Raw genomic sequence first — 25,882 nt, 5'->3', positions numbered from 1 at the left:
TGCAGCACAGCAGACGAACATTTGCTGTCTTCATAAATGGAAACAGCATTAGTAGGTTCTATAAATTTGTCAAATGCCGATGCTACCTCAAAATAAGACAAAGACGGATAGTCGTCTTATTACGATATTGACTCAGCGCGTCAACTTATGGGCTGATTTTGGCGGCTCAAGACGCTCTAGACCACTAAAAAACCACTAGGCGCCTTGACTGCCAGTCTCCTACTAAAAGGTAGGATTGCAACCCTTATGAAGTATACGCTGCGGGAACTCAACTCAACTTATGCTGTTTATTAAGAAACGACTCTATTAAAATCAAGCGTCCTAGACTTTCTTTGTCTTTGAAATAAAATCCCTAATGCGAAACGCCACTCACACACTTCATCCTATGTGTAGTTGGGGGTATCTTGCTACAATGACATGAGACTAAAAAAATCAGAAAAAGAGTGGCCAATTTTTTCCGTTGAAAAGGCCGCTCCCAATGCCGCACCGCGCCGCACTATGCCGCAAACACGAAAATGAATTGCTTTGCAATCCGCAATGTCTTATATCCATATTCTTTTATGGAGTCTGGCTGTTGCTTTTTGAAAGCGCATTATTTGTCCAAGGCGGCAGCCGAAACCTGCGCTCCGTCCTGTTATGGGCGGTTTGCCGCATGGCTTCAGCATCTTCATTGGCTCGGACTGATTGTGCCCAGGGCCTATTAATATTACTATTCAAATTCTGTAAAAGTTAGATCAAGCCTTTTTTTCAGGAGTGAAGTGCTTATAGGAAAGTGATCGGAAAGATATCGGAAAGAGAGATGGGAAAAATGACGGTTGGACATACGCTTGGATCAGGCGCACTAGCACTGCGTCGCAATTGAGCGTCAAAGTCATCCAGAGGCTGGCTGTTCATGAGTGTGATCCTGTTGCGGATTTCTTTTTCTGGCGCTGTTGCTAAGTAATCAGGGGTGCAATTTCCCCATATTATCGCCAGCATGAGCCGGTTGTACTCTCCTATGAGATTAACTAGCAAGCGCCAGCGAAGATTGTCAGGAACAAATCCCTCCGCCTGTTTTTTTAGAGCATCGGCAATGCCCACTGTGATTTTTTCTGCTAGCTCTGTTCCGTTGCCTGTATATCCAGGTTGGTGGCTTATCAATATAGCCAGCACCTTCTCGAACTCCATCTTAAGAGGAGTTCGAGGCTGGCTGAATAAAGATGTCGGTTTACTTGGCATATCTATGGCATTTGGATTTATAGATGATGCCAATATCGGCGCAGAACTTGGTGCTGGCGGTCTTGCCGCAGATTCAGCTCCTCGTTCCGGAGTAGATGAAAACCTGATGGGCATTATAGTGTTTGTGTTTTCGGAAAGGCTAGCAAAAGCAGCAGGGTTTCGGATATATGTATTCGCCCCTGTCATAGGTAAAGGAGCCGACGATGGAAAGTGCACCTTGATTTCGGGTAAAATTAGCTGCGGCCTAGCTAGGAATGGAAGATCATGAATTGTTACTCACATAAGAGGCGGTTGGCGCGATGAGGGCTGGCTGTGATTGTGAGAGTGACGGCGTGTTGGCGTTTGGAACTGGTTGGAAGGAAGTTCCCGGAATGACAGACGCCTGCTGGTTAGACTGTGGTTGGGCTGAATATGGGGATGAATACGTAGATGGCATTTGTGTGCCTAGAGACGGTCGAGCGGTTGCAGCCATGGCTTGAACCTGTTCTGCTCTTTGCTTTTCTTCCCACAATTTTCTCCATTTATCGGGGTCGGCTTGCTTCAGCCGCTCCATGTCGTGCAGTTCTTGAGCATCTCTTTTTTCTTCAGCTGTTAGCTCATTTGTAGGGTCTTCTTCTTCATATGTGTCTGTCGAGAGAATTTGTTGAATGGCTCCGCTGGTTCTTGACTGTTCGATTAACTTATCCAGTATTTTGTCTCGACCTAGAAAAGGACTGAGATCGCTGGCTGGCTTTGTCGCCAAAGGCTTAAATAACTCTCCTTTCCGCTTGCCCCAGGCAATAGGATTTTTCTTGTCCACAACTCTCGATGCGAGCTGCGTCTTGAAAATAGACCTGTTTTGTAGTACTTCTTCGAAGCTCCCTGCAATGATAAATCGATACACATAGACAGTTTTTTCTTGTCCAAACCGGTAGGATCGGCCAACGGCTTGCTGCTCGTTGACTGGGTTCCATTTGAAATCGAAGATGACGACTCGGTTTGCCCCTTGTATGTTGAGGCCCACTCCGCCAGCTCTTGTAGAGATAAGATAGATCTCCGACTCTCCAGCCTTGCCAGCGTTGAAAGCCATGACCATGCCTTGCCGTTTGCTCACGGGTGTGGAACCATCCAGTCGATGTACTGCCCGTCTCTGTTGCTTAAACAACTCCTCAAGGTAGTCCAATGTTACAATAGAGTCACTAAAGACGAGGACTTTGTCTCCTATAGCGCGTGCTTGGTCTAAAACCACGAGAAGGAGCGCAACTTTTTGCGAAAGTTCAGGATTCGCAATATCTTTCCCGTTTGTCTCCTTAAGAACAGTCGAGATCATATTCGGGGGGAATTTTGTTGAGCGATCAAGACTCTCACTTTCGCCGTCTACTTCTTCATCTCCTGTGCCTCTTGCAGGCTGCTGTGCCACCTTTGGAGTTGTTGATGCTGCCTTTTGATTCAGCACCTGCTGCCTGAAGCAGCGAGGGTGGTTGCAGAGGATTCCCAGCTTTTGTATGTGATTAAATACCATCGGATTTGATGAAGCAACCATTTCATTCAAGTATATACTGTAGAGTTTTTCCTGGAGAGGAGTTGGCTTGACAAATATGACAAATTCATACTTTGGGGGTAGCTCATGCTTGACATCCTGGACAGTGGCTCGTTGCACTTTGGGTGCAACAGTCATCTTCAACACTTCCAACAATTTCAGGGCTTTCCGTTTCTCATGCCAAGTACTATCACTGTCCAGTCCCAGTTCAATAGGGTTTGCGTATATATTCGTAAACTCCTTTTTGGGGCCGAGATACCCTGGTGCCACCCAGTTTATCATTGAGTAGTATTCATTGACACTATTAGATAACGGGGAGCCGGTCAAAGCAATTCGCCTTTTGGTGTGAAAATCTTGGAGGACTAGATGGAGCTGGCTATCAGAGTTTTTCATCGTGTGAGCCTCATCGCAAATGACAATGTTGGGCTTGTTCGTCAATATCTCCTCGATGTTGTCGCTTACAGACCGCATTCTTTTGAACATCTCATGTCCAATAACCAAAACACCACCATACTGTCCCCAGTCTTCAATTATTGAAATTTGCTCGTATCTGGCCTGTGCCGATTCAACCTTGAACACAGTTCCAAGCAAGTTTTCGGGTGACCATGTCTTGATTTCATCAAGCCAATTATTAACCAATCCAGCGGGGCATATAATGAGTGACTGTGAACTTCTCAAGTCAATGGGTATCTGCGCCTTTATTGACTCATCAGCCGAATTGGCGGCTTCGGATATAGCCACAAGAAGAGTAATAACCTGCATTGTCTTTCCCAACCCCATGGTATGCGCCAGAAGACAGCCTTGACGGTGATCTGTGTCGAGAATAATCTGATTCCATAAAAATCGGACTCCTTTGATCTGGTGGTCTTTTATGCGATCTCCGATGCTGCGACTTATGTAGATGAATGGCTGATCATCTTGCTTACTTTCGTTGATTATCAGTCGTGCCTCACCCTCTGTCATGGTAGTGGATAGCGTGGCGAGGTTCAAATTTTTCGCTGCGCGGGCTTCATACTCCTCAGCGCGTTTCTTTTCTTGTTCTCGGAGCTCAAGGCCCTCTTTGTTCTGAACAATCTCTTTGGCTACGCGTTTGCGTGGCTTTGATGGACTCTTCGTAATAACGGCTGAGTGCTCATCGAGGTCATCCGGTCCAATTTCATCGTCAAAGGCATCGGTTCTGTATATCTGGCTACTTTGCGGGAATTTAGGAGCCCACTCTCTGATAAAAGCATGGAAATTCGGAAAGAAAGTCTTTGCACGGCTGAGACGATTTTTGTCTTTCTTATCCAAAGCCACGACCCGACTATTTGCGTACTGGCGGCACTGAGAGCAGCTCAAGAAAAGTTTAGTGAGGTCAAACGCTGTAGTTTTTGCTTCATCTTTTCCGATGTCTGACTCATTGGTAAAGGGATTTGCCTGATAGAAGGCTATCGACGCCTGCCAGGCCTCCTCTGCCTCATTTTCTTGTATCAGCTGGAGAATCGGCTCACGGCGAGCTTGCATAAGCTTCCATAGTAGACAGAGAAGCAATCTCCAACGGTCTTTTGCTTTTGTCCAATGCCTTGCCTGAGTCTCTCCAATCTTCTCCAAGCTTTCCAGTTGATCCATAGGCGGGACTTCTCCTGTCAAATCGATCGGCTCTTCTTTAATGAGACGGGGGGCCTCGTCCACTCTCTTCTTAATTGGAGATATTGTCAAATCAATGCATTCTATTGTCGCTTTGGTGTCTTGAGGTTCTGCTGAACATTCTACCTGTGTGAGATCGACAACCATTGAGGCATCAACTTCAGACAGGGGATGACTTGCTTCGCGGTCATAGCCTAGCGGTGACTCAGGAGCACTCTTACCAAAGTCTTCATCAGTCATCGCCATATCGCGGTCGTTGTCAGGTATGATGAACTCTTCTTCATCTGAACTAGTCAATAGTTCTTCACTAGAATAGTCTAGGCGCACTTTTGTTGCTGAAGATTTCGGTTTCGAAACAACCAAAGGCTTTGGTGGGGGATTGCGCCTCTCAAAAAGCGAAACGAGCCATATGTAAAGAAGTTTATCTTCCAAGCTCTGTTCCATACTGGCAGCTTGAAATCGGAGGTCACCCTCTTTTTTCCACTTATCATCGAGTATCTCAGCGTACTGTTTTTTGATCCGCTTATCGAGGTTCTCTGCTTTCTTCTGAGTCTTGAAGATCATCTTTTTCATCCCCCCTTTTCGTTTGGCATCCAACCAATATTTATACTCTTTGTTTTGGTGCTTAGGCAGCTTCGTTTCTCTCCATTTCATTTCCATAGCAGCCATTTCGCCTTTGAGGATGGCTTCTGCGCGCTCTCTCGATAGATAGCGTGCAATTTCACGTTCTCTTGCTGCAAGTTCTGCTTTCTCTTCATCAATCTCTCGCTGCGTGTCTTCATCCCACGAATCGGGCAAGTCATTCAAGTCTATGACCGATTCACTCATGTCGGAGGGAGTCGGTGATTGCAGAGGAATTAATCCGCGCTTCATCGTAGCTTCTTTCCGGGAATTTTTGATAAAATGCCTCTGTAGTATGCGATTGATAGCAATCCTCCGCCCAGGAGGGTTTGTATGGTTTGGAGACGAAATCGCAAATCCGCCTCTGCCAAGGTTTATCCAAGGGTGGTCTGGAGCAACAATAGAAGACAGAATAGTTTGACGGTCAAGGCCCTTGCTCCCTAGATAGGAATGCTTTGAATGGAATTCCATAATTGGGAGCTGACCATCATCGCTCAGTGTCTTGGCTGCTTCCATCAAATTAAAGGACTGAGGTTGAAATAGAGTAAGGGAACTTGAGTCGGCCAACGGCTTTGCGCTCAAATTCATCGGTGCCAGACGTCTTCGCTTGCAAGATTTTTCTTCGCTGACCCGAGCATCTGTTGAAGTAGGAGAAGAATCCTGGGGGGTAATAAATTGGATGTTATTGGCAGGATCGACCATAGTAGCATAATCTGTATCGCCATTCAATTGCATTGGATAATCCCCATCTGGCTCAAGCAGGGCGTCATCCAAGACTTTAGTGATCTGACTATTTCCTGGCGGCGCTTCAACTACCTCCCGTGGATCATGTTGAGCTGAGATGCTATGAGCGTTTGAAGTTGGCGTCGGGTCTAAGCATCGCTTCAGAGAAAGTATTGGCGAGAGTTCTGTTTTCAAGTTGCCCTGCTCATCGTCAGATAAGAGCATGGCCTGTTCCTTTAAGAAGTCTCTCTTCCACTGTCGAAAACCTTTGCTTCTTGCCCGAAACTTATGAATGGTCTCTGCCAAGTCTGCTTTGCTTCGGGCCGTCGTCATATTGAGGCATTCCATCAGCTCAGCCCTGGAAAGTAAAAATTCGTAGGTAAGCAGGGTGCGCCCATCAATATCTTGCTCAACCAGCTTTGTAGCTAATGTAGCTGGATTTTTGATCCATGGGGTGCTTTGAGCACAAATCTCCCCCGAGAGAGTTTCTGTATCCCACAAGAACGGATCATTTTGACGAATGTTGCCCATCTGGGCCAGGCTCGCGCTCAGAGGCACGGATGAATCCACTGCGATGCGTTAGCAACTCAAATATCGCAAGCTTTGTTCAATAAATTAGATGGGTACTCTGCAGGTTTATTCGAAACGGCTCATTGGAGAAGAATAATATCATGTCTGGGATGTCCTATGACGCCCTGGAAAACAGAGCGATGGCATGGAAGAGCGAGCGTGGACTTACTAGGATTTCTCTAGCTTGAAGCGGCATGTGCATTAGGAACGAGATGGGAATAATAAAAGAAAATTAAATGAAAGAAAATATGATAGTAGAATGAGAAGTATGAAGGAGGAAAAAGAGTGCAGCTGATTTCTGGTAACCAGAAGATATACGAGAACAACTTGCGTGCTAACTGAAGAAAAAAGGTGGTGAGATAGTGCCTTGCTGGAGCAGCCCAGAACAGAGCCGAGAGAATGTAATTCTGATATGAATTAAATATCCGCAGGCTCGCTGAATCGGCACAACACGCTCACAGCTTATCAGCGCATCCAGCTTCTTATTTTTCCACCTTGAAAAGAAAAAACTAATGCTCAAAAACGCGTTTCGTTGGGACTGTTGGCTGCCAGACGAAATAGAGAACACCACTTCACGTGACCACTGAGTGCGCATGAGAAAAGTACAAAGAACAAGAACAAAGAAAAAGAGAGGAGAGGAAGGTGCGGATCAACTCTTCTCCTTGCTCTCGCCTGATCGCCGCAAGCGCAGCAACGGCGCTGTTTAAATATTCCCAAATATTTCTCCTTCTTCTCTGCCCATATCTCGCGGCCTCCAGAGTCAAGAAAAATCCATCATACAGCACGGAGTACTAGCAGTGCTAAAAGTCTCAGCTGCGGCTAATTGGCCCGGGGTGTCTCAGAGACGAACCCACAGGGGTTTTGGCGCCTAGATAGAACGATTGATAGGCGATATGTGGCGAAGATGGCGGGGATTGAGGCTGTGCGAACATGTGCGTGCGGCTTGCATTGAGGCGAGGCCCCAATGACACCTTGGTTGATGCAAGAGAGGAATTAGTGCTGTCTGCGTGCGATCTTCTCGAAATTGTGCAAACTCTGGCGATAATGTGGATTTTATTCGCAGTTATCGGAGATGCGTGAATCGACTCTTTTAGCATTAAAAATCCACAAGGGCGTAAACAAAGTCAATGTATTTACGGAGTACTTCGGAAAGCCATTAATAAGCCGCCTCTGTGGGATCTCGCACTAATGCTAGGTATATCGATCTCTCACCCTCCCACTCTTACAGAACCACCACTCACGAAATCTTCACAAGTCTTGTTGGTCGCACTTACACAATCTAACCAACACCTATAACCGCAGGCTAGTGCCATCGTTTGGGCGAGGCCTCCCATATCCTTTTCTCTCATTTCCTTTCTCTCATTTCTTTTCTTTTTATAAACTCTCGCTACCTCATTCTTACTAATGGCATCTCTCACGAGCGGGGCTTATCCCCCACCATTGAAAGAAGCTGAAAAAGAAGCTCTCGTTGAAACGGTCAAAGATTGGGCCATTGCCAACGGTCTCGCCGTGCGGTCGCCCCCTGCAGTTGTCCCAACTGAAACCGATCCAGCTGGCATCACGGCCATCAACGTCCCAGTCACTCTCTTCCCCACCCCATTCCCGCGAGAGTGCTTCTTGCAGGGCCAGGCTGTGCAAAAGACTTACAACGAGCTGTATGCAGCTGTGAGCCGTGACGAGGCATTTCTGGAGCAAACTGTCAATGAGTAAGTAGCAACCATATCAGAGGCCAGTCACAAACTAACATGATTTCATAAAGGGTCATAAATGGCGACGACTTCATCCGCAACCTATGGGAGGTCCATCTCAAGGTCAAGGCTGAAGGCTACACTCAGGTATATTCATGACAGCACTCACTGAGAACAGCCCTTATGAGCTTTCATATTTACTCTTTACTTGTGATTCTAGCCTTTATCCTTGGGCCTCTTCAGATCAGACTACATGGTTCACCAGGATAGTACAGTCTCTCCCCCCTCTGTCCAAGTAAAACAAGTCGAGTTCAACACCATCGCCGCATCTTTCGGCGGCCTCTCAGCTTACACATCAAAACTACACAAGTCAGTACTATCTCAAACTTTTTACGCCAGAAGCTAATATACAAGTATACAGATTTCTTGCAGCTACTGAGTATCCCCTGCTCCAAAACGCGCTACCTGCCGACTCACTCAATCTCCCCGATAACCAAAGCATTCAGGGCCTAGCAGGTGGCATCCAAGCAGCTTTCAACGCCTATCCCAAGTCTGAACTAGGCTATGCCAAATGCGTCATCTTTTTGGTACAGGGCGGCGAGCGCAACATTTTTGATCAGCGCCATCTGGAGTACCAAGTCACTCAGTCATCACCAACGATACCGGTTTTCAGACTTGCCTTCTCAGACATCCTCAAACACACCACCCTCGCCGATACGCCGAAGCGCCAGCTCCTCTACCACCTTCCTCGCGATCCATCCAAGGTCTTTGAAGTGGCCGTCATTTACATGCGCTCTGGCTACCACACTAGCGACTATCCTGACCAGACAGCCTGGGATGCCAGATACCACCTGGAGCGGTCCGGTGCGATCAAGTGCCCTAGCATTCTTACTCAGCTAGCAGGAACGAAAAAGGTTCAACAAGTGCTCGCCACTCCTCGACCTTCATCTGCGCCATCTGTTGTCGGGAAATTCATCAAGATTGCCCCTGCGGCCGCTGAGCTCTGGAAGACGTTCACCAACATCTACCCCATGGACACGTCTGAAGCTGGTCTGGAAGCACGAAAGAAGGCGCAGGATCCCGAGTTATGCAAGGCATACGTTCTCAAGCCCCAGCGAGAGGGAGGAGGCAACAACATCTACCGAACCGCTATTCCAGAATTCCTAAAGACTTTGCCGGAGGAACACTGGGGCGCATACATCCTCATGGAGCTTATTGTACCGCCACCCGTATCAAATATCATCCTCCGAAATGGCCACTTAGAGGAGGGTGGTATTATTTGCGAATTAGGTGTATACGGTACCTGCGTCTGGAATCAGAGCTCCGGAGAGGTGCTCCACAACGAGGGCGCAGGATATCTGCTTCGTTCAAAGGGAGACCAGAGCGAAGAGGGAGGTGTAGCTGCAGGATACGGTTGCATGGACAGCGTTACTTTAGTCTGATGGAGCGAAGATAAAATAAAAGTTGGATATATAATACAATCATTGCAAGCACGTAGAGCTTATAGAGAGATTGGGAGAAATCAAGTCGCAAGTGGCCAAAGCAGGAGAGCCGAGAGTTCATCTATCGCATCAAAATCATACATCAAATCATCAGGCAATACTACAGTTACATAGCAAGCAAAGCACCCGCCTGCCTCTTATTCGCCAAACACCCAGCGAGAATCCATTTGCTCATCCCTTGGCAGCCAAGCCCAGCCAGTGTGCTATTCCTGCTTTACTCGCCCTGCTCAGGGGGTGAAGGGCGCTTCAGAACCTCGATGCTACCTATAATTGTGTCGCGTAGTTAGTAAACTGAGGATATAAACGCCCAGCGAGCTTGATGTAGATCGACAACTTACGCTGGACAACGCTGAGGCCGTGTCTGGTCTGTCCATTAGAGTCCTGGTAAGAGCTGATGCTCGCATCGCCCTCAACATAAACCAGAGTGCTATTCAAAGAAACCAAATATCAGCATTTCTCCTTCTTCCTTCATCATTGGCATTCCTTCAACAGAAAAAAGCATACCCCTTGGGCAGGCCCAGCAAAAAGTCCTTGCGAGGACCCTCGACAAAGCCCGTCACGCGGAACCAGCTGGTCTGGCGGTTCTCCTTGCTCCCGCTGTTGCTCGCGACGGCGTATCTGACGTATTCCTTGGGGTTCTGCTCGGTGCCGCCGACCTGGGCCTCGGGCGCATCGGCCAGGTTGCCGACAATGGTGATGCGGGCGACGGAGCGAGGGGAAGTGGTGCTGAATGCGCGGGCAGCTCCAGCTGTGGCGACGGTGGCGCGGCGGAAAAGGAACGACGACATGGTTGATGAATTGGAGATGTGGCTTATTGATGTTTGTTAGCGATTGAAAAAGAAAGGGGAAAAAAGAAGATCAGCAGTCGAGGAAAAAAAAAACTTACAAGTTTTGCTTGTTCAGACAGTTTTGGTTTTGTTTGGTCCCCTCCCTTGCTCTCCAAAGCTGCAGAGAAATGGGTCACGTCAAGACGCGATAAGATTAAGCCCGCACCATAGCTGTTTGAGCAATGATTGGCCGGAAGGCGGGGTGCTTTCCCCTGTCCCCGATTGAGAGATCAACACACGATAGTTCCTGGTAATATGCCTCTAAAGAAGCATATCGCTATATAAAGTCGCAACGTCAAAAGCAGCGCCTCTCTGCTAACTCCCGAGCGACTAGCCACAACGGCGTGCCCCGCCAGTGCTTTTTAGCTCCCGGCTTGGTGTAAGTCACTGAAGCCTGCTAGACTTCATTCATCAACATACGCAAAACAGGACAAATAAGTAACTAAATGATCACCTCCAAGTCGATATCTATCTGTGCCTTCGAAAATTATATCCAGAAGCAGTCTCCCCGTATTGATTGCTTCCTTCTTTCGGAAACCCTACCGCCCTTCCGCTACACGCACCCCATCTTGTGCTTTGTGCAACTCTCACGATAACTCTCGCTCACAATAAGCTGCCCCTTGTCAAAACACAAAACTGACTGCCCATCATGATACTCAGCTGTCAAAATCCATCTCAACACTGTAATCCACAGCCGTGACATGATGTTACTACTATTACTAATCATATTCCCTTCACTTTCCTCCTTTTTATATAGCACAGGCCCAGAATTCCGGGTAGCCGCGCTGCCGCTGAAGGTTGCGGGATCAGCCATTGCGCACGGGGCATTGCCTAATTCGGCCATCAATAGAAGCTCAATCAAGCCCTCAATAAACGCCTCCAATAGTAACAAACATGCTCCAAACCACCAACCAGTTGGCATTTTTGGTGATTGCCTGCATATCGTGATGCAGCCACAAACTGCCTTTTCTTTCTCCCCTTTCTGTGCTCGCGCTTTGGCATGTATAGGACCAGGGCATCATGTCTCATTCAATGGAAACTAAATGGCTGCTACCCAGACGAGAGAGGCTGGATATCGCATGTTTGATCCGCTTTTATTCCCTCCTTCATTGGCAAGTCTGCTGCTCAAGTTTGCTCGTTTCTTTAGTAGGCAATAGTTTCATCCAATTTGCCAAAGCTTACGAAATGGAAACTTTTTCAGAGTGCACTGATAAGCATGCGTGTATGAGAGGATGTCTATTCTATTCTATTTAATTTTTATACACGAGTTTCTAGCAATAAAAGTATCCTCGACGACTTTTTTTTGTGTGTTTCTTTATTGACACCTTTATTGTTTCTATAGATCACCAATTGTCGGGCTTCTGTTTCACTTTGGCTGCTCGTTCTATGCCTCAGTAATAGCTTATTGATCATGAAATCGTTCTTTATTCGTTTGCTTTGAAAGAGAATTCTGCTTGCTGTTCATCATCCTTGATACTCTCTCTTCTAGATTCTTCTTCTCTCAATTATATCGTCGCCCTCTACGTTATCATCATCATCTTCATACCCCCCCTTCACTTCACGTGTCTCTTGTCCCACAATATCAAAGCCTCATATTGATGTTGGTAACACTTGAATTAAGTCACCATCATGGACTCGCTTTTCAATCTCGCCCCTCGTGGTGCACCCGATATCGCCATGCCCGGTCCACCTCCCGACGTTTTCACCAGCCCATCCCTCATGGCCAACCTCATCTGCCGCGTCGTCCTCGCCCTCATTGGCAACATCATCTGCCTCGTCCCTCTCCGGCTCCTCTATCGCAACGGAGAGTTTGCCGCCGTCATATTCATCATCGTTGTAGAGGTGCAGAACTTCCAGAACCTTGTCAATGCTCTCATCTGGCACAACGACGATGTGGCATCCTGGTGGCCGGGTTATGGCTTTTGCGACATCGACTCCTACATACGCAATTTCGGCATCGGTCTCTACAACACATGTCTGCTGGCCATTATGCGAAACCTGGCTATCCAGATCGGAAACATGAGAGCCAGCCCCCTTACTAAAAAAGAGAAAAAATGGCGAAATATTATCCAGGCACTCATCATCTTTCCACTGCCACTTCTGCAGGTCGCGTGGACATATCCTCTCACTCAGCAGCGATATATTGTAGGAACATTGAGTGGATGTATTTGGGCAAATTCTCATTCGTGGCCATATATGGTCTTTGATACCTTCCTGCCGGCAATAGTGTCATTTCTCACTGCTGGTTATGCTGGTAAGTCCAAATGCCGAAACACGACCAACAACCAACACGATCCAGCCACCAATAACGTATGCAGCTTAACCTCGACAACATCTACTGACATATTATCTTCCACAGTATACATATACATACGATACCGCCAAGTCTCCATAGCCACCGAGTCTGCTCTCTCCAACAACCCCCTTGCCCATGCACGCAGCCAACGAGCCCGCCGCCGCCTCTATCTCATGGTTGTTTCCATTCTCGTCCCTTTCTTTCCCATTATTGTAACTCTCGCCATTGTCAATATGCGACCTACCGGAGCTCTCACTCCCTTTGACTTCGACGCCATCCATCACCATGGCCCGGACGATATACCCTGGAGCACCATCATATACTTGACGAGTAGTGAATTGCACTGGTCATATATAAATATGTGCTATCTCCCCATCGGATCGACTGTGCCGATATTCATCTTCTTTGGCATGACCAAAGACGCCATGAATTGCTACCGCGTGGTTCTCCTATATTTGGGGCTTGGAAAAGTGCTCCCACGATTATATGAAGAGTATGACCCAGATGCTCGTATACTGGCTTCCATATCTAACGGTAGTCACACAACGTCTACGAGGTAAATTGACCTTGATTCTTGATTTGCATCTTCTTTGGGCCTAGATAGTTGCTGACGCTTTGCCAGATCGTCTAAAAAGGGTGCAGCTCCCTCAGACTTAAATTTCATGACAAGCATACCCTCCAACCAAGTGTCGTCAACGCTCCAGCAGCCTGCCCCAGCAGCAACATCTCTGCCCGTCCACAACCAAGACGTTCATGTTCAACCCACTCTTCGCAACCCATTTCTATTTCGCACCCGTCTTGATTTCTCTCTGCCCTTCAAACTATCTCTCTTCAAGCTCCCCCGAGAAAACACTTCTTCTGCGCCCTTGGAGCTACTCAGTCATCAACCTACCCACAGGTCTGTCTGGTCCGACGAAGAGCCTCGGCTCTCCGCTCCTTATGCAGCAGCAGCAACGGCTTCTACACCGCGGCCTACATATCCTTCCAACAATACGGACAAAGATCATCTTGCTGTCGCACCAGTGCCTCCAGCACTGCTCTTCCCCTCCGCCCCAAACCAGCTTAATGGACAGGGAGAGCTTTAGTGTTGCTCTGCCAATTGCGAGTGGAAGGAAAAGATGACCCATTTCTACTTTGAAAACGGGGATTCTTGTTAAACCAATTTTGATCTTCGAACGTATCTTTCAATCGATATCTTGATTCAATGTTTTCTATTTAGCTAGTTGGTCCTTTTATTTATTTATATATATATATATAGTATTATAACTGAACCCTCGTGTGCTATGATATGGATTTGTTTCTCTATATTCTAATGAGTACCGCTAGGTAATGGGTCTTCGCCATTTATCCACCACCACGCCGCGTGATGCTCTTTCATAAAGAGTCATACCACAATTACCCTTTCTATTTTCAAGTAGTAAAAAAATTGAGAGTATAAAACGAATGGACCTTTGGTATCTCCAACATTGTATAGTTCGTCCATAAAGTGAAGCAAGAACATAAAAGTCTGAACAGAGTTCCAGGTGCTGCCATGCCGTTGTCCATTATCTGGCTGATCATGAATCTTTCGCCGAACTCTGCATCTTCCGTATAACTTCGCGGTGCGCGTACAATAGATCACCGCTTCGCATGCGAGCATCGAACACTCGTTCATTCCACTCCTTTTCCCGTCTTTGCATCTCTTTCCGCTGCATTTCAGCTTCCCTCTTTTCCATCATTACTATACGTTGCGTATCCATGTCATCAATAAGAGTAGATGTTGGCGCAAAAGGAGTCTCACGGCCTAGATTAGCAGGCACACCAGGAGTCATTGATTGAAGATCTTTAGCTATCGAATGTCGGAAGTTGGCGAGCCTTGTTTCTTGGGCTATCGTGGAGATAGAAGATATTCTCTTCGGCTGATGAGAATTGAACTGCGTATTTCCGGAAACTTCAACTCCATTGCTTGAGCGATTCAGCCTATAATTGGAAGGTGGTAGATAATTTGATGGTGTTAAGTTTGTCCTGGTGCTTTGGCGCATAATCTCCCTTCGTCGACTTAGTGGAAGGTCATCGGGGTTAGGGCTAAGCATTCGAGGATTTATAGGATAATTGTGGAGGGAGTCTGCGTCAGCAACAGATCCCTGGGTATCAATATTGTAGTCGGTTACGTGGGAGATGAGATTGCCTTGTGATCGACTCCGCAAGACAGATTCTCTCTGACCGAGTAGAGTATGGGGGTTTGAAAAAGACACAACACGAGGCACTATCGGCCGGAATGGTGCCGGATTCAGATGGGTGCCATCTTGCTGAGAAATGTCTTCGGGTGATAGCCTACTAGCTTGAACACCATCTTGCTCTTCGACAATCGGGGCAAACCCTGAAGATGTACGTCGAATGGCTACAGCAGCTGGCTGGAGACCGGCCATATCAAGAGGAGGTGATCTAGGGCTTCCGCTGGGGCTCATAGCATCCGCAGACTCTGCCGGAGAAACGACGATATTAGAAATACGTGCTTGCTTCTTAGCTGTCTTGGCGTTTGTCTGCACGGAGGCCGCTTGTGTTGATCCAGAGTCCGACTGCTGAGAGGAGACGTATGAAGTGCCATCAGTAATATTCATCTGAAGATCCTCGACATCGACATATTTGGGGACTTCTTCCATATCCGCTTCAGACGAAAATGGCTCGATATGAATGGCGTCAGGCTCGGGAGTGTCCGCATGACCAAGATGTTTGGCCCACTCATTCGTCCTATACGAGAGGGCAGCTTTTGACATGGACGTAGGCAGTCGATCTTTTGTCAAGTTCACCGGGATTGAAGTTGCTGAAGAAACAGATTTGGTTTTTTCGGTAGATTCGGGTAGTTTACCCTCCGTCATACTGTCTGCGGTTGCAGTGTGTTCCTGTTCGTGAGCTGCAGAGGCTTCTTCCTCTCCAGTTGCATTCCCAGCCTTGGCATCTGAGTCTTCTTTACTTGACTCGTCGCCATCGCATATCTCATTTGGTCCAGGGTTCATTTCAATGGCTTCGTCGCCCAGAATTTTCTTGGATATTGCTTGAGATTCATCGTCCTCTGATTTCTCAATATTATTCGCGTCTGTAGTCTCCAGTTCCTGCGCCTCTGGATTTTGAGTTACTTCGGCTTCTCCGAGCTCTGCAGTAATCTCGATGCTCTTTCGGGTATCATCATCGATGATTGAATCATGATCGTTCTGATAATCACTCAAGCTTTCATAATCGACAGTTGCCGCCAAGGATGATCTGCTATCATCATGAACGGAGACTGCCGGCTCAACCAAATCTTCAGAGCTTTCACCAGTCTCCAACTGATGTTCTGGAGAAATATTTTTCTTCCTCTGCTGAGATAAGCTTCTGAGAAGCGTTGCTGAGCTCTGTGAGACTCTTCTGACGAGGGAATTTCGGAGGGGAGTCGCAGGTGCAAAAGGTTCGTCATCAGCAAATGTCGCAACAGATGACCGATCGCCAATAGACTTCAAGTCATCTTCTGTGGGAGTCTTGAATGGTAATGGAACTACCTCAGGGGCGGGCATCATATTCTTTTGTCGAGAGCTCCGTCTACCCTCTGAGGTTATTTGAGAGCTTTCCTTCTCTTTGGCCATCTCTGGTTGTGAACCAGCCCTATCGCTGTCGACAATTTCCGCCCCCGATTCTGAGATGGCGTCGATTTGTTGTTCGGCAGTTTCGAATTCCCTATTGTTTGGTGTCTCCACTACTTCGTCTGCAGCTACTCGCACCATGATCATCCCCTCCTTGGCCATTTCCATGGACATGAGCCCATCTGCCCCACCTTGCACTACACTTGAATCTGACAGTTCCGTCATTTCGATACCATCGGTCTTGGATTCTGTGTAAAGAGACTCAGATTGGACTCTTGCTTGTCGTTTACTATTGCTGTTGCTGTCGGTGCCATATGAGTAGTGTGAGACAGTACTCGTACCATTGCTGTCTTGAAGAACTCTGCCTCCATAAACGTTTTCCCAGGCAACTCGTTCCCGTGCCGTTTGCTGTCCAATGTTGCGACCGACATTCTCTTCTTCTTGTTGAAGACATCTTTGGTCTTCAGCGAGCTTCAAAGCCTTTCTATCACGTCTGTCTCGAACAACTCTCCAGAGCTTCATTTGGCAGACAATTCCAATGAGGCAGATGACAACGATGACGGCGATCTCGACTCGTATACCTTTTGTAATAGGATATGTATCTGCGCCCAGGGGAAATAAATTTCCATTTAGGTTCCAGATGTAAGCCCAGAATTCTTTAAGCCCGGCTCTACTGAAGCAGTCAATACCCAATACGATTACTGTTGAGCCGCCGAAAGACATCAGAATGATCATGGCCCAGTCTCGCGTGTAGCGGCTAAAATAGAGGGCGAAGCCAGCGACAGAAAGACAAGATATGAAAATTGCTCGGCTCAGAGTATCTTGAAGCAAGCCTCCTGGCGCCAAACAAAGAAGCCACATGCTAAGAGAAAAGCCTCCCAGAGCACATCCCAGACCTTCGGTTAATTCTTGAAACATCAATGATGCCGCCCCCAGCACACAGCCAGACATGGTGACAGCAACGACATATGCTCCCTGAACAGCCAGACTGACAGGGACGTTAATGAGATAGACAACAAGAACCGTGATTCCGAGCGAGGTGAGATAGGCGGTCGAGAAGAAACAGTTAACACATCGATTTCTGAGTCCAATAATGGTATAGACAGTTCCGGTGAGTAACAAAATGGCTCCGGCAACGCCCCATCCTGGAGTTACGACGGGCTGAAGGGGCAGCTGGCCAGCAGGAATCGTTGCTGCCGGTCCATATGTCAGTAAGTTAACTCGAGATGATCAGCGGGTAGATTTATTCTTACGGTCAAACAAGGTCGAATTACTTAATGGGCTTTCTGAAGGAACTGTGGCCGTGGTCTGAATTGTTGGTGTTATAGATGTTGCAGTGTTATCAGGAGCTTTTGTGGTGGTCGAATCTTTCGGGGCGTCTGTCTGCTTGCTGTCGTCATGTCGCTCTTTGGTAGCAGAGGGCTGTGGACTTTGCCTTGAACCAGAAGTTGAAGCGGGAGGTGCTGAAGGGGAGGCATCATCTCGTCTCAGCGGATAAAAGTCGTGCGCGGCGGTCACTTGCAGGACCAGGAAAAGGCATACGAGTGCCTGCAGCCTCATAGCCTTTAACATTCTCGCTGTGCTTGTTCGGACGTGGGTACCGCCAGCGGTGGATTTGGAAGCCGCTAGTATGAGGAAATGCTCCCAGCTATATCTGCAGGCCGTGAAGCTTCATCCGAGCGTAACGGGAAAGAGAGGGGCAAACAAAAGTTATTAGAAGGGTGGAAGAGTCTTGAAAAGAAAGGTAGAATCATAAAAGAAGCCCCGGCTCGCTAATTAACAGGTAGATATAATACGCAGTAAGCTTGCGAGTAGCCCCGTATACAACAAAGAATAGTTGGCGCGAGCTGAGACACGTTTTGTAGATGACAGTAGGGGATTGGCAGAGGAGCTCCAAAAGACTCCCAAAACCGAATAAGGATGTCTCACATGCATAGGGGATGGGCCATGCACAATGGGGAGCTGGCCAAATAACCAGGACCTATGACAAGATCAAGTGAGACATGCGGGCTTCAATGTCACCAAGCGAGAAGAGAGGAGGGAGGTCGAGAGAAGCAAAGAGCAGCTCTTTTGTTTTTTCTTGCCTCTCCCCATCTCGGCCCAATAGCTTGGTTTTGCAGCTTCGTCCACCTGCATGCGGACAACTCCAGCTCGATCAGCACAGCATTCGGCCACGTCTGTTAGTGTTGGTGCTTGCGGTTCTGGGCCTGGCCTCGGGACCGTGGCACGCAGCAGCGGTGCCAAAGTCAAATCAAGCCCGGCATCGCGGGACACTGCCAGGGATGCCCGGACTAATCCAACCCAATCCAATCGACGGGTGGGCATCTGCCATGGCGCGTGGCTGTTGGGCCAATTTCCCGGCTGCAGCGGTGGATGCAGGGCTGGAGAAGCAGAAAAAGCAAAGGTTCGTAGCTCGCTCTAGGCGGTGCCACCAAGAGCGCTGCGTAGCGCTGGCGCATGCATATGCAGGGCGTACAGGAGCCCAGAGGCCTGTAGAGAATGTATGACGCTCGGGGCCATTTTTTGGTTCCTTTGGCGCGGGCAACGAGTATTAGCTGGTGCCCATCACAAGCCGATCTGACGCTGGATGGCATCGAGAGGGCAAAGGTGATGAGCGGGCGCAGGGGCCACGAGAAAAAAGGCGGCTCGGCAGAGATGCATGCAGGAACAGGCTGGATCTGATTGCCTACTCCAGCAGCGAGGTATCCGCAAGTACCTAGAGCGCCCCACGCTACCGCAAGCTCTACCGCAAGTGCTAGGCGCTAGTAGTAGTAGCGCTGTCCAGCGGTACCTGTGCGGCGACTTAGCGACCTGTCGTCCAGGGGCAGGATAGAGCTTTGGCCGCCGAGCGGGGTTTGGCAGGAACCAGCCGGGCGCGGTGCCATCCGCTTTCAGCCAGCCAAGGCCCAGAATGGAGGCAGAGCCTAAAACCGCCGTGGCTGGTGGCTTGATGTGGCCAGGAGAGCTGGCTGATACGCGCATCAGGCGAAGGTGCTGCTTTATCCAAGTTGCTTTAATAATACACGATACGTGCAAAATGACAAAAAGAAAGCAAAATTTTCTTCTCTTGCTGCTGTCTCCACCCGTCCATATGGATCTCGCTCAGGAAAGATCATCTCTTCGGTCTCGAGTACATGAACGTGGCCGCTAAAATAAAAGCTACTGCGCCATCTCGTCATGCCAGAACATCGAGTGCTAGTACAATTTTTTTTTTTTTTTTTCACCAGCAAAGGTAGGGTCGCACTCGGCACATGGTGCTGCAGTAGTACGACATACTACGGGCTCCTAAGGTGTCTCATTAACCTCATAATGGTAATAGCACTTGGCCAGCCCTCGATGTTTTTAGGTATCCTCCGATAACTCGGCCCAAGCTGGACGGATGTTTACCAGCGGAAGATATACCGGAGATTTACAATTTATTTCTGGATATAACAACCGACTGGATGCCAACAGTTAGCCGCAATCTGTCTTCACATCTCCTGCCATCTGCTACCATCTTGATGAAGTTTGACCACCATATCTGCGCTGAAAGCTCTATAGAGTAAATAGCAAATACCCAGTCGTTCCACATTGCTGCTCCCTTGCCACAATGTGGTCATTGGCTCGTTTCCCGAATCCTATATATTATGCCGTGCTTTGCGAACTAAAATCCCAAAAGCAAAGAGAAGCTGAACACTCTCCCTTGCAGCACATGCTGGCCAATACACTGCCGTATTAGTACGGGGAACTGTGCGAGCAACAGAGTGTCTCTTGCGTGCTGAATATCCTGGTATCTTTTCCGTCGCTGACCACCACAGCCCCCAACGTAGCCAAACCTGACGCACTACGACGCAGGGCATGAGAGTTGTCCAGTTGTCTGACCAGGCACTTCCTTGTCGGATGCATAGAATACCACTAGTATAGAACCACTACTACACTAGGAGGTGGCATCCAAGTCTCGTCGCCTCATCGGAAACCACGGAGTGCCGATGAGACTACTGCATAGTCAGGTCCCGGTTAATACGGTTACATCATTGTTAGAGAGAGCTTGCCGTATGCAACTATGCCAGTCTATAAATGTCTATCGTTGAGCCTCTATTGTTCCGCCTCCGAAAAGACACAGTAAATACATAGCCTATGAGGTGATGCGCTGGGAAGAATGGCCGATCATGCCTATCGTGGTGCTACTCTACACCTTTCCCTTGCATGAAGTTCGCCTACGCGCAAATTGATCTTCATGTGTCGCCCAAAAATACACTCGCCGGTAGCCAAGGATTTGCATGCATGTGCTCGGAGTACAAAGCCGTGCAAAACATCCTGATAGGCATCAACACGACACCATCAGCCAATCCTTGGTTCTGCTTCGAGGCAAACCTTCTTCTCCTTTAGGACGCAGCCTTTGATGCGCCACGCCACCTCGGCCTGCGAAATTAAGAGATCCACTCCGTTGGCGTGACCCAAAGTCGGCAGATAACTGGCTCGTCATGGTGCACCAGCGCAACTCTCCTCTGATTCCCACGTTGATTTCCGTATCCCCGTGAAACCTGCTCTGTATTCGCGATCGTGCAGTAAGCAATCGACTCTTCAACGCCTCCCCCCGGTTCCTCAGAGTGATCAATTGGGTGCACATCTCCGTCCATGGTGAAACCTTACCATGCGCGGGCAAAATCGGATTTGTGCCACCTGCAGCTACAAGTAACGTGATGCTACACACGTACAGAGTAAATGCAGTTATGAGCGTTCAGCTCTCATATTACTACTTGACCATGTAAGACTTGGGAATGGGATTTTGGCCAACACCGAAAAAAGTAGTTAATGATGCGAAAGGATCGTATTAGGGCCCCGTGACTCAATCAATACGATCATAACACAAAGTATTCAGCTCTGATGTTGAGGTAACACTCAGCTTTACCTCGTTGATCCAAAAGAGATACAGCCAAGTAAGTATGCACCGTTGCATAATAAGAGGAGAATTAGCTTTCACACAGATCGACCGGGGCCATTACAGTACAGCTCCTTCGTAGGTGGTGGGAACTGCTGGAGAAGACCCAAGTTGCCAAGCTACAAGGTCTTGCGAGGCAAATCGCCGTTGCACATGTCCTCGCTCATTTAACTGGACACAACAATAAAGGAAAACAAATAGTATTACTAGTTAAAAATATACTTTGTAGCGCGCAATGCGGTTGAACTCAAATAGAGCATCTTCATCATCATCCCATGCAGGGTAATACTAATGATTCCATGGCATACTGCTGTAAAGTAGCACTGCCTTTCTTGTGCCCCGAATTCTGGGCCAGATACCAAATTGGGACAGCCCGAGAACTCTCTTCATTTTTTTCAGGCCCACGTGCCGCCAATAGGTGAGAAGCTTAATAAAAATTGATGATAGCGTGCTTTGTAGCGCATTGGAAATCAATAATCCGCTATCATCCACCTGTTTAGCCAAAGTCGAGAATCAGATCAGCAATCAGATCGGCGGGTCCTATGTGGGAGATGTCAACAACACCATTTTGTCGTGCGCGCGCGTCTGGGATAGCTTGCTGACGCGCTATCAAAGATGCAAAGAGACACTGATATGCAGGGGAAGACAACGTCATATCTCGGCAAGAGACGAAACAGCCGTAAACAATGAATGAGGCTAATAGAACTACTGGGTAGTTAGCTACTATAAACACCTAAATATGCAGGCGATGAAGTTTATCCTCTGTGCTAAAGATGCCACTTAATCAATTATTACGAAGGGCCAACGTTTCATATATATGTGCAGAGAAAACTCTATTGTAACATTAGGTTAATGATTACCAATTACACCGCCAAGTGAGGCGTGTTATTTGGAGTGATAAAGATGCGTAGTACTAATGCTATTTCAGTGTTATTCGCTTGAATACAGTCGTAACCAGATTTTCACGCTCATAACTTGCCAATAGCGCCTGTCGAAAAAAAGAAAAGGAAAAAAGTGACAAGAAAAGAAAAGAAACCCAGCAAACCCCAATCCAAAAAAAAAGGGTCATAATTAACCAGCATCTCATCATCTCTTGGTCAGTCTCGTCGGTACTCGATCCCCGTTATATTTCAACGATGCAGGCGACTTCCCCGCCTTATTCCTAGAAGGCGGAAGATTCGCGGTGGATGGTTGCTTATTCTTATTTGCAAATGCAACTATGGGTTTCAGCGGTAGGGCGAGTATCTCTAAAAGGGCCTTGAAGGGAAACGTTACAATCGCCACGATCCATTTCCATACCCAAGGGATCAGATTCTGCCGTCGATTTGCATTCTTTGCTGCAGCGGCGGCTAAAGAAATGGCGTCGTCCAGTTTAGTGTGTACCTGAGAGAATCTGGCTTCTGTCTGAAGCTGGAGGAGTGTTGCCTTCTTCTCATACCGCCGAACAGCTCGATTCAAGGCATCCAGCTCTGGTTGGATGGTATTTCGGACATCTCGGCTAATTGTTGCTGTGGTCGAGTCCAGCGTCTGACCATGTCCAGCTATTTCGTGGCCTTGGGATGTTGAACGAGATTCGAGCCTTTCCAACCTTCTGAGCATCTCTTCTAATAGCGTCTCGGTTTCAACTTGTTGGCCAAAGGGATTTTCGTGGACAACTCTCTGAAGATGTAGTGTCCGAGACTGAACCAGCGTGATCATATGTGACAGTACTCGCAGCTCAGCTGCCAATAGGAAAATGGTCAAGTTGAAATTAGAAACAAGTCCTTCAGATGGCCGACTAAGCTGCCCTCTGATGTAATGTAGGAGATATGCGCTCAGCAGTGGCAGTACGAGGCATGATACTAACGCAAGGCTTTCATGGCGGTAAAGCTCTTTCAGAGCAGCCTGCTGTTGCTCAGTCATCTGTTGCTTTTCCCTAGTATCTCTCTTTCCCGAGCTCGAGTCATCCATCTCATCTCCCTCTCGCTCTTCGGGCACATCGTCAAGTGGCGCACTAGTACTTGGGGATTTGCCCCGGGAGTCGACATCACTGTCTTCTTCAAGGGATATGTTGACCGAGTTTTCTTGGAATAGACGGACTTCTTGTGCCGCGTGATACCATTGCCTATAAAATCATGAATTCTTTTGTGCCTTTTTCTACGGGGAGGTGGCAAAAACATCACCGCTACTTACCAAGGTTGCGTCACCGACCAATGAAGGAATATGGCGGCGAGGCTCAAGAGCATAATGTCGGTGACAACAGAGGTGCCATTTTGGAAAACGACTCCGGCGAGGGCGGGCAGAAAAGCAAAGGCCAGCGATAGAAAAGCCAGTGGTGATGATTCATGATGGGAAAGCGGCTCGCCGTGAGCGTGTGGACGAGGGTTGAGGATGTCGCGTGCCTCGTTCAGGCTATACTCTGAAAAGTTGGAGCTCCTCCGGGGAAGCGCCTCGGACGACGAGTCTGAAAAGTGTCGCGACATGGATCCAGGCTGCATCGAGGGCTCATTGAAGGGTTTGGTACGGCGGATAAAGTGTCCAGTGGTGTTGGTGCTGCTGTTGACATTGGAGCTGCCGCCACCGTGGCCGAGGCTGACGCCGGAGCTTGCAGCGTGCCCAGGCTTAGCTGACGATGCCGTCGACGCCTGGCGGCCGTCATCTGGCATTGCTGCCGCCGGCATGGTTAAGTTATGCACGTTTGTGCGGGATGTCAGCAGAGAGCCATTAGGCGGTAAACAGGGAGGAAGAGGACTGGGTCGATCGTGAAAAAAATGGTGGGTGGTATGCGCTGGATCGACACAGCGTCGTTACGTCAACAGGAATTTGAGCAGCTTGAGGTGGCAACCTTCAGTGGTCGTCCATCAGCTCCAGCGGGTTTCCCCTGCCACCGACTAGCGCTCCCGCGTGGCTGGGCTGGCTAGAATCTGGGGTACAGCGGGCTTGTGCTGATTTTGGCAGGTGATTGATGGCGGGCCGCAGCAGGTAAGATGAATGACAGCGCACTGGCTCTGACATGGCAGCAAAGCTCGATGGGCTCAAAGAAGTGTATTTAATTGATGTTTATTCTGAATTCGAATGTTGACTCAGCTAGCCACCTATCCGCAGGCTCCGGAAATAATGGTAATACTTTTTCAATCTGTTCTGCATTCCTTACGGAGAGCTCGGCCGACTATGGGTTGACAATGACAGCGATAGCTAGAAAGAGATGGTCCACTGCCCAGCTCTGGACGAAGTGCTCCGCCATGACAGGGCGCTAAAGAGCTTACTATGACGAAATCACGCTGTAATTGAAGTAGTGAATGAGGTTACCGTGGCCATCAAATAATAGTATGGAATTCTTCAATCTCCAATCCAAATCCAACTAATGATAGCGATCCATATCCATCTCTCGTGTTAGTTTTTTCAGACCTCACTTGTGCTCTTTGCTTTGCTTTTAGGAGGATATATGTATGCAGTGAGCTGGTCCTAAAATCTCACCAGTAGCAGTAGCAATTGTGACGCATCGACAGCACTCTGGATATTCAGCCACCGCGTGTAAAACAGCTCCTCAAATTACAAAGTAGGCCTAGATGGTGCTTCGCATGCGTATTCGAATTTGCTTCCAAAGCGCCATCAACAGTGCAGACTGACAAGTCAGTTCCGAGAGATCGCGCCCCGCTTCCAGCCGCCTGGCGCCAACAGCTTAATTTCATACCCGCCCTGGGCGACGTCACCGTCAAAATTCGCATTAAGCAATTTCCCAGCAGGGAGGTAATCCGCATCGCCGTCATGCGAACAGCCAAGGCAATCTCCAGAATACGATCCCCAGCCTTGGCCAGGATGTGCTTCTAAAAGGGGATTAACATGCAATAGTATACTGGTACTACTATCTCTGCGATCTGCCATCAATGGCCCGGCCTTTGCATGGGTGCACAGCACTGACAGCGGGCCATGCAATATGGAAGTGCACGGCTTGTTTAGCCCCCTATTTAAGATGATAAGATCGATGGCAGGCTGAAGAGATTACGATCTTTCTTCTTCCGCACGGGCTCGACCGGCGAGGCCCAATTAAATTTCCCAGATCCAACAGCTGTGATGGCCCCTGGCGGCAATGTTTCTGCCAAGTTTAATGATATGGAGTCAATAGTTCATGTTCTATTTTTGTTCTACATGAACAAGGCACCCTGTCTACTTCGCTGATTACTTCCAGCCTTGTGATATAGGAAGTTGGATGGGGGCGATATTTGTCGTGATAGAAGTAGGTAGGTATGTACATATATATACTAAGTTGGAACAGCCAATGGTGTTAGTAGTGCTTGTGGCTACTTTGATTAAGTTGGTGGAATTCTTTGTTTGCATAATCCATGCTGTGCGTAGTTCCGTGTCTTCGGAAATGCCGCGAGTAGATGAAAATTACGTTTGTCGGCATCTCCACCATAGGGCAGTTCCAGGCTTTACTGTAATATCACAAGACGCCGCTGCAGATCTTGAGCTGTTGGCTTGTCATGCCCGCAATGCTGGTACAACGGTGGGAATTGGAGCATTGCGGTCTAGGCCAACAGCCAAATTAGTGCATATTCGGAGTGCCTAGCCCTAGATAGCAGTGCAAAATTCAAGTCTGACTGCGAGTCCAGTCGCTCAGCTTCGGGCAGGCTGGGCGCCACTGGCGTAGGGTCCCGAAGCCATGCCGCATTCTCCCAGCTAACGCTCACTTGCAGTGGACCAAACAAGGCACGTAAGCCCTGAGGCTCGAGATGCGGCATGGGTTTAAACGACAAAAGGCTAAACTTGGCAGACGGGCAAGCATCAAACGCAGA

General features: G+C 48.3%; 7 protein-coding genes across 7 annotated transcripts; 3 read left to right on the top strand and 4 right to left on the bottom strand.

Moving 5' to 3' along the window:
* Positions 1–164: 164 nt before the first annotated feature.
* On the bottom strand, positions 165–7,043 carry GGI43DRAFT_393693 (DEAD/DEAH box helicase). Its single transcript, XM_083204695.1, has 4 exons — positions 6,447–7,043; positions 1,499–6,276; positions 826–1,434; positions 165–720 (listed from the first exon to the last, which is right to left on the bottom strand). Coding segments are annotated over exons 1-4 (5,550 nt in total). The 5' UTR covers positions 6,448–7,043; the 3' UTR covers positions 165–558.
* A 485-nt stretch (positions 7,044–7,528) lies between these two features.
* GGI43DRAFT_155887 (glutathione synthase) lies at positions 7,529–9,645 on the top strand. The gene is made up of 4 exons (XM_083199493.1): positions 7,529–7,983; positions 8,037–8,112; positions 8,186–8,334; positions 8,387–9,645. The coding sequence occupies exons 1-4, from the start codon at positions 7,682–7,684 to the stop codon at positions 9,405–9,407; spliced, it is 1,548 nt and encodes a 515-aa protein (XP_083065098.1). The 5' UTR covers positions 7,529–7,681; the 3' UTR covers positions 9,408–9,645.
* Positions 9,646–9,708: 63 nt separating this feature from the next.
* Positions 9,709–10,277, bottom strand: GGI43DRAFT_393692 (uncharacterized protein). Its single transcript, XM_083204694.1, has one exon. The coding sequence runs from the start codon at positions 10,253–10,255 to the stop codon at positions 9,953–9,955; it is 303 nt and encodes a 100-aa protein (XP_083065097.1). The 5' UTR covers positions 10,256–10,277; the 3' UTR covers positions 9,709–9,952.
* Positions 10,278–11,916: 1,639 nt separating this feature from the next.
* Positions 11,917–13,675, top strand: GGI43DRAFT_429618 (pheromone A receptor-domain-containing protein; the record flags this gene model as incomplete). Its single annotated transcript, XM_083209143.1, has 2 exons — positions 11,917–13,146; positions 13,213–13,675. Exons 1-2 carry the CDS (start codon positions 11,924–11,926, stop codon positions 13,673–13,675), a joined length of 1,686 nt encoding a protein of 561 aa, XP_083065096.1. The 5' UTR covers positions 11,917–11,923.
* A 93-nt stretch (positions 13,676–13,768) lies between these two features.
* On the bottom strand, positions 13,769–17,973 carry GGI43DRAFT_155864 (TMEM198/TM7SF3 family protein). The gene is made up of 2 exons (XM_083199492.1): positions 17,440–17,973; positions 13,769–17,379 (listed from the first exon to the last, which is right to left on the bottom strand). The coding sequence occupies exons 1-2, from the start codon at positions 17,756–17,758 to the stop codon at positions 14,147–14,149; spliced, it is 3,552 nt and encodes a 1,183-aa protein (XP_083065095.1). The 5' UTR covers positions 17,759–17,973; the 3' UTR covers positions 13,769–14,146.
* On the top strand, positions 17,974–18,785 carry GGI43DRAFT_155863 (uncharacterized protein). Its single transcript, XM_083199491.1, has one exon. The coding sequence runs from the start codon at positions 18,190–18,192 to the stop codon at positions 18,691–18,693; it is 504 nt and encodes a 167-aa protein (XP_083065094.1). The 5' UTR covers positions 17,974–18,189; the 3' UTR covers positions 18,694–18,785.
* A 3,088-nt stretch (positions 18,786–21,873) lies between these two features.
* GGI43DRAFT_393680 (uncharacterized protein) lies at positions 21,874–24,358 on the bottom strand. The gene is made up of 2 exons (XM_083204693.1): positions 23,280–24,358; positions 21,874–23,211 (listed from the first exon to the last, which is right to left on the bottom strand). Exons 1-2 carry the CDS (start codon positions 23,765–23,767, stop codon positions 22,194–22,196), a joined length of 1,506 nt encoding a protein of 501 aa, XP_083065093.1. The 5' UTR covers positions 23,768–24,358; the 3' UTR covers positions 21,874–22,193.
* Between the last annotated feature and the right edge of the window lie 1,524 nt (positions 24,359–25,882).

This window comes from Trichoderma evansii (genome assembly GCF_050947405.1).
Source record: "Trichoderma evansii strain SZMC 28006 chromosome Unknown GGI43scaffold_2, whole genome shotgun sequence".
In the NCBI taxonomy this organism is placed as follows: domain Eukaryota; kingdom Fungi; phylum Ascomycota; class Sordariomycetes; order Hypocreales; family Hypocreaceae; genus Trichoderma; species Trichoderma evansii.
The sequence above is the reverse complement of the archived record's forward strand: the minus strand, read 5'-3'. Positions and strand labels throughout refer to the sequence as shown.

Excerpts from the sequence above, each read along its gene's own strand:
- GGI43DRAFT_393693 (XM_083204695.1), bottom strand. Across the intron at positions 1,435-1,498 it reads TCGCGCCAACCGCCTCTTAT|GTGCACTTTCCATCGTCGGC; the intron begins GTGAGTAACAAT and ends CCCGAAATCAAG. Across the intron at positions 721-825 it reads CTAGTGCGCCTGATCCAAGC|AATTTGAATAGTAATATTAA; the intron begins GTATGTCCAACC and ends TAACTTTTACAG.
- GGI43DRAFT_155863 (XM_083199491.1), top strand. The coding sequence starts at position 18,190 with ATGCGGGCTTCAATGTCACCAAGCGAGAAGAGAGGAGGGAGGTCGAGA.
- GGI43DRAFT_155864 (XM_083199492.1), bottom strand. The coding sequence starts at position 17,758 with ATGTTAAAGGCTATGAGGCTGCAGGCACTCGTATGCCTTTTCCTGGTC. Across the intron at positions 17,380-17,439 it reads TAATTCGACCTTGTTTGACC|CAACGATTCCTGCTGGCCAG; the intron begins GTAAGAATAAAT and ends ATGGACCGGCAG.
- GGI43DRAFT_393692 (XM_083204694.1), bottom strand. The coding sequence starts at position 10,255 with ATGTCGTCGTTCCTTTTCCGCCGCGCCACCGTCGCCACAGCTGGAGCT.
- GGI43DRAFT_393680 (XM_083204693.1), bottom strand. The coding sequence starts at position 23,767 with ATGCCGGCGGCAGCAATGCCAGATGACGGCCGCCAGGCGTCGACGGCA. Across the intron at positions 23,212-23,279 it reads TGGTCGGTGACGCAACCTTG|GCAATGGTATCACGCGGCAC; the intron begins GTAAGTAGCGGT and ends ATGATTTTATAG.
- GGI43DRAFT_155887 (XM_083199493.1), top strand. The coding sequence starts at position 7,682 with ATGGCATCTCTCACGAGCGGGGCTTATCCCCCACCATTGAAAGAAGCT. Across the intron at positions 7,984-8,036 it reads CTGGAGCAAACTGTCAATGA|GGTCATAAATGGCGACGACT; the intron begins GTAAGTAGCAAC and ends GATTTCATAAAG. Across the intron at positions 8,113-8,185 it reads AGGCTGAAGGCTACACTCAG|CCTTTATCCTTGGGCCTCTT; the intron begins GTATATTCATGA and ends TTGTGATTCTAG.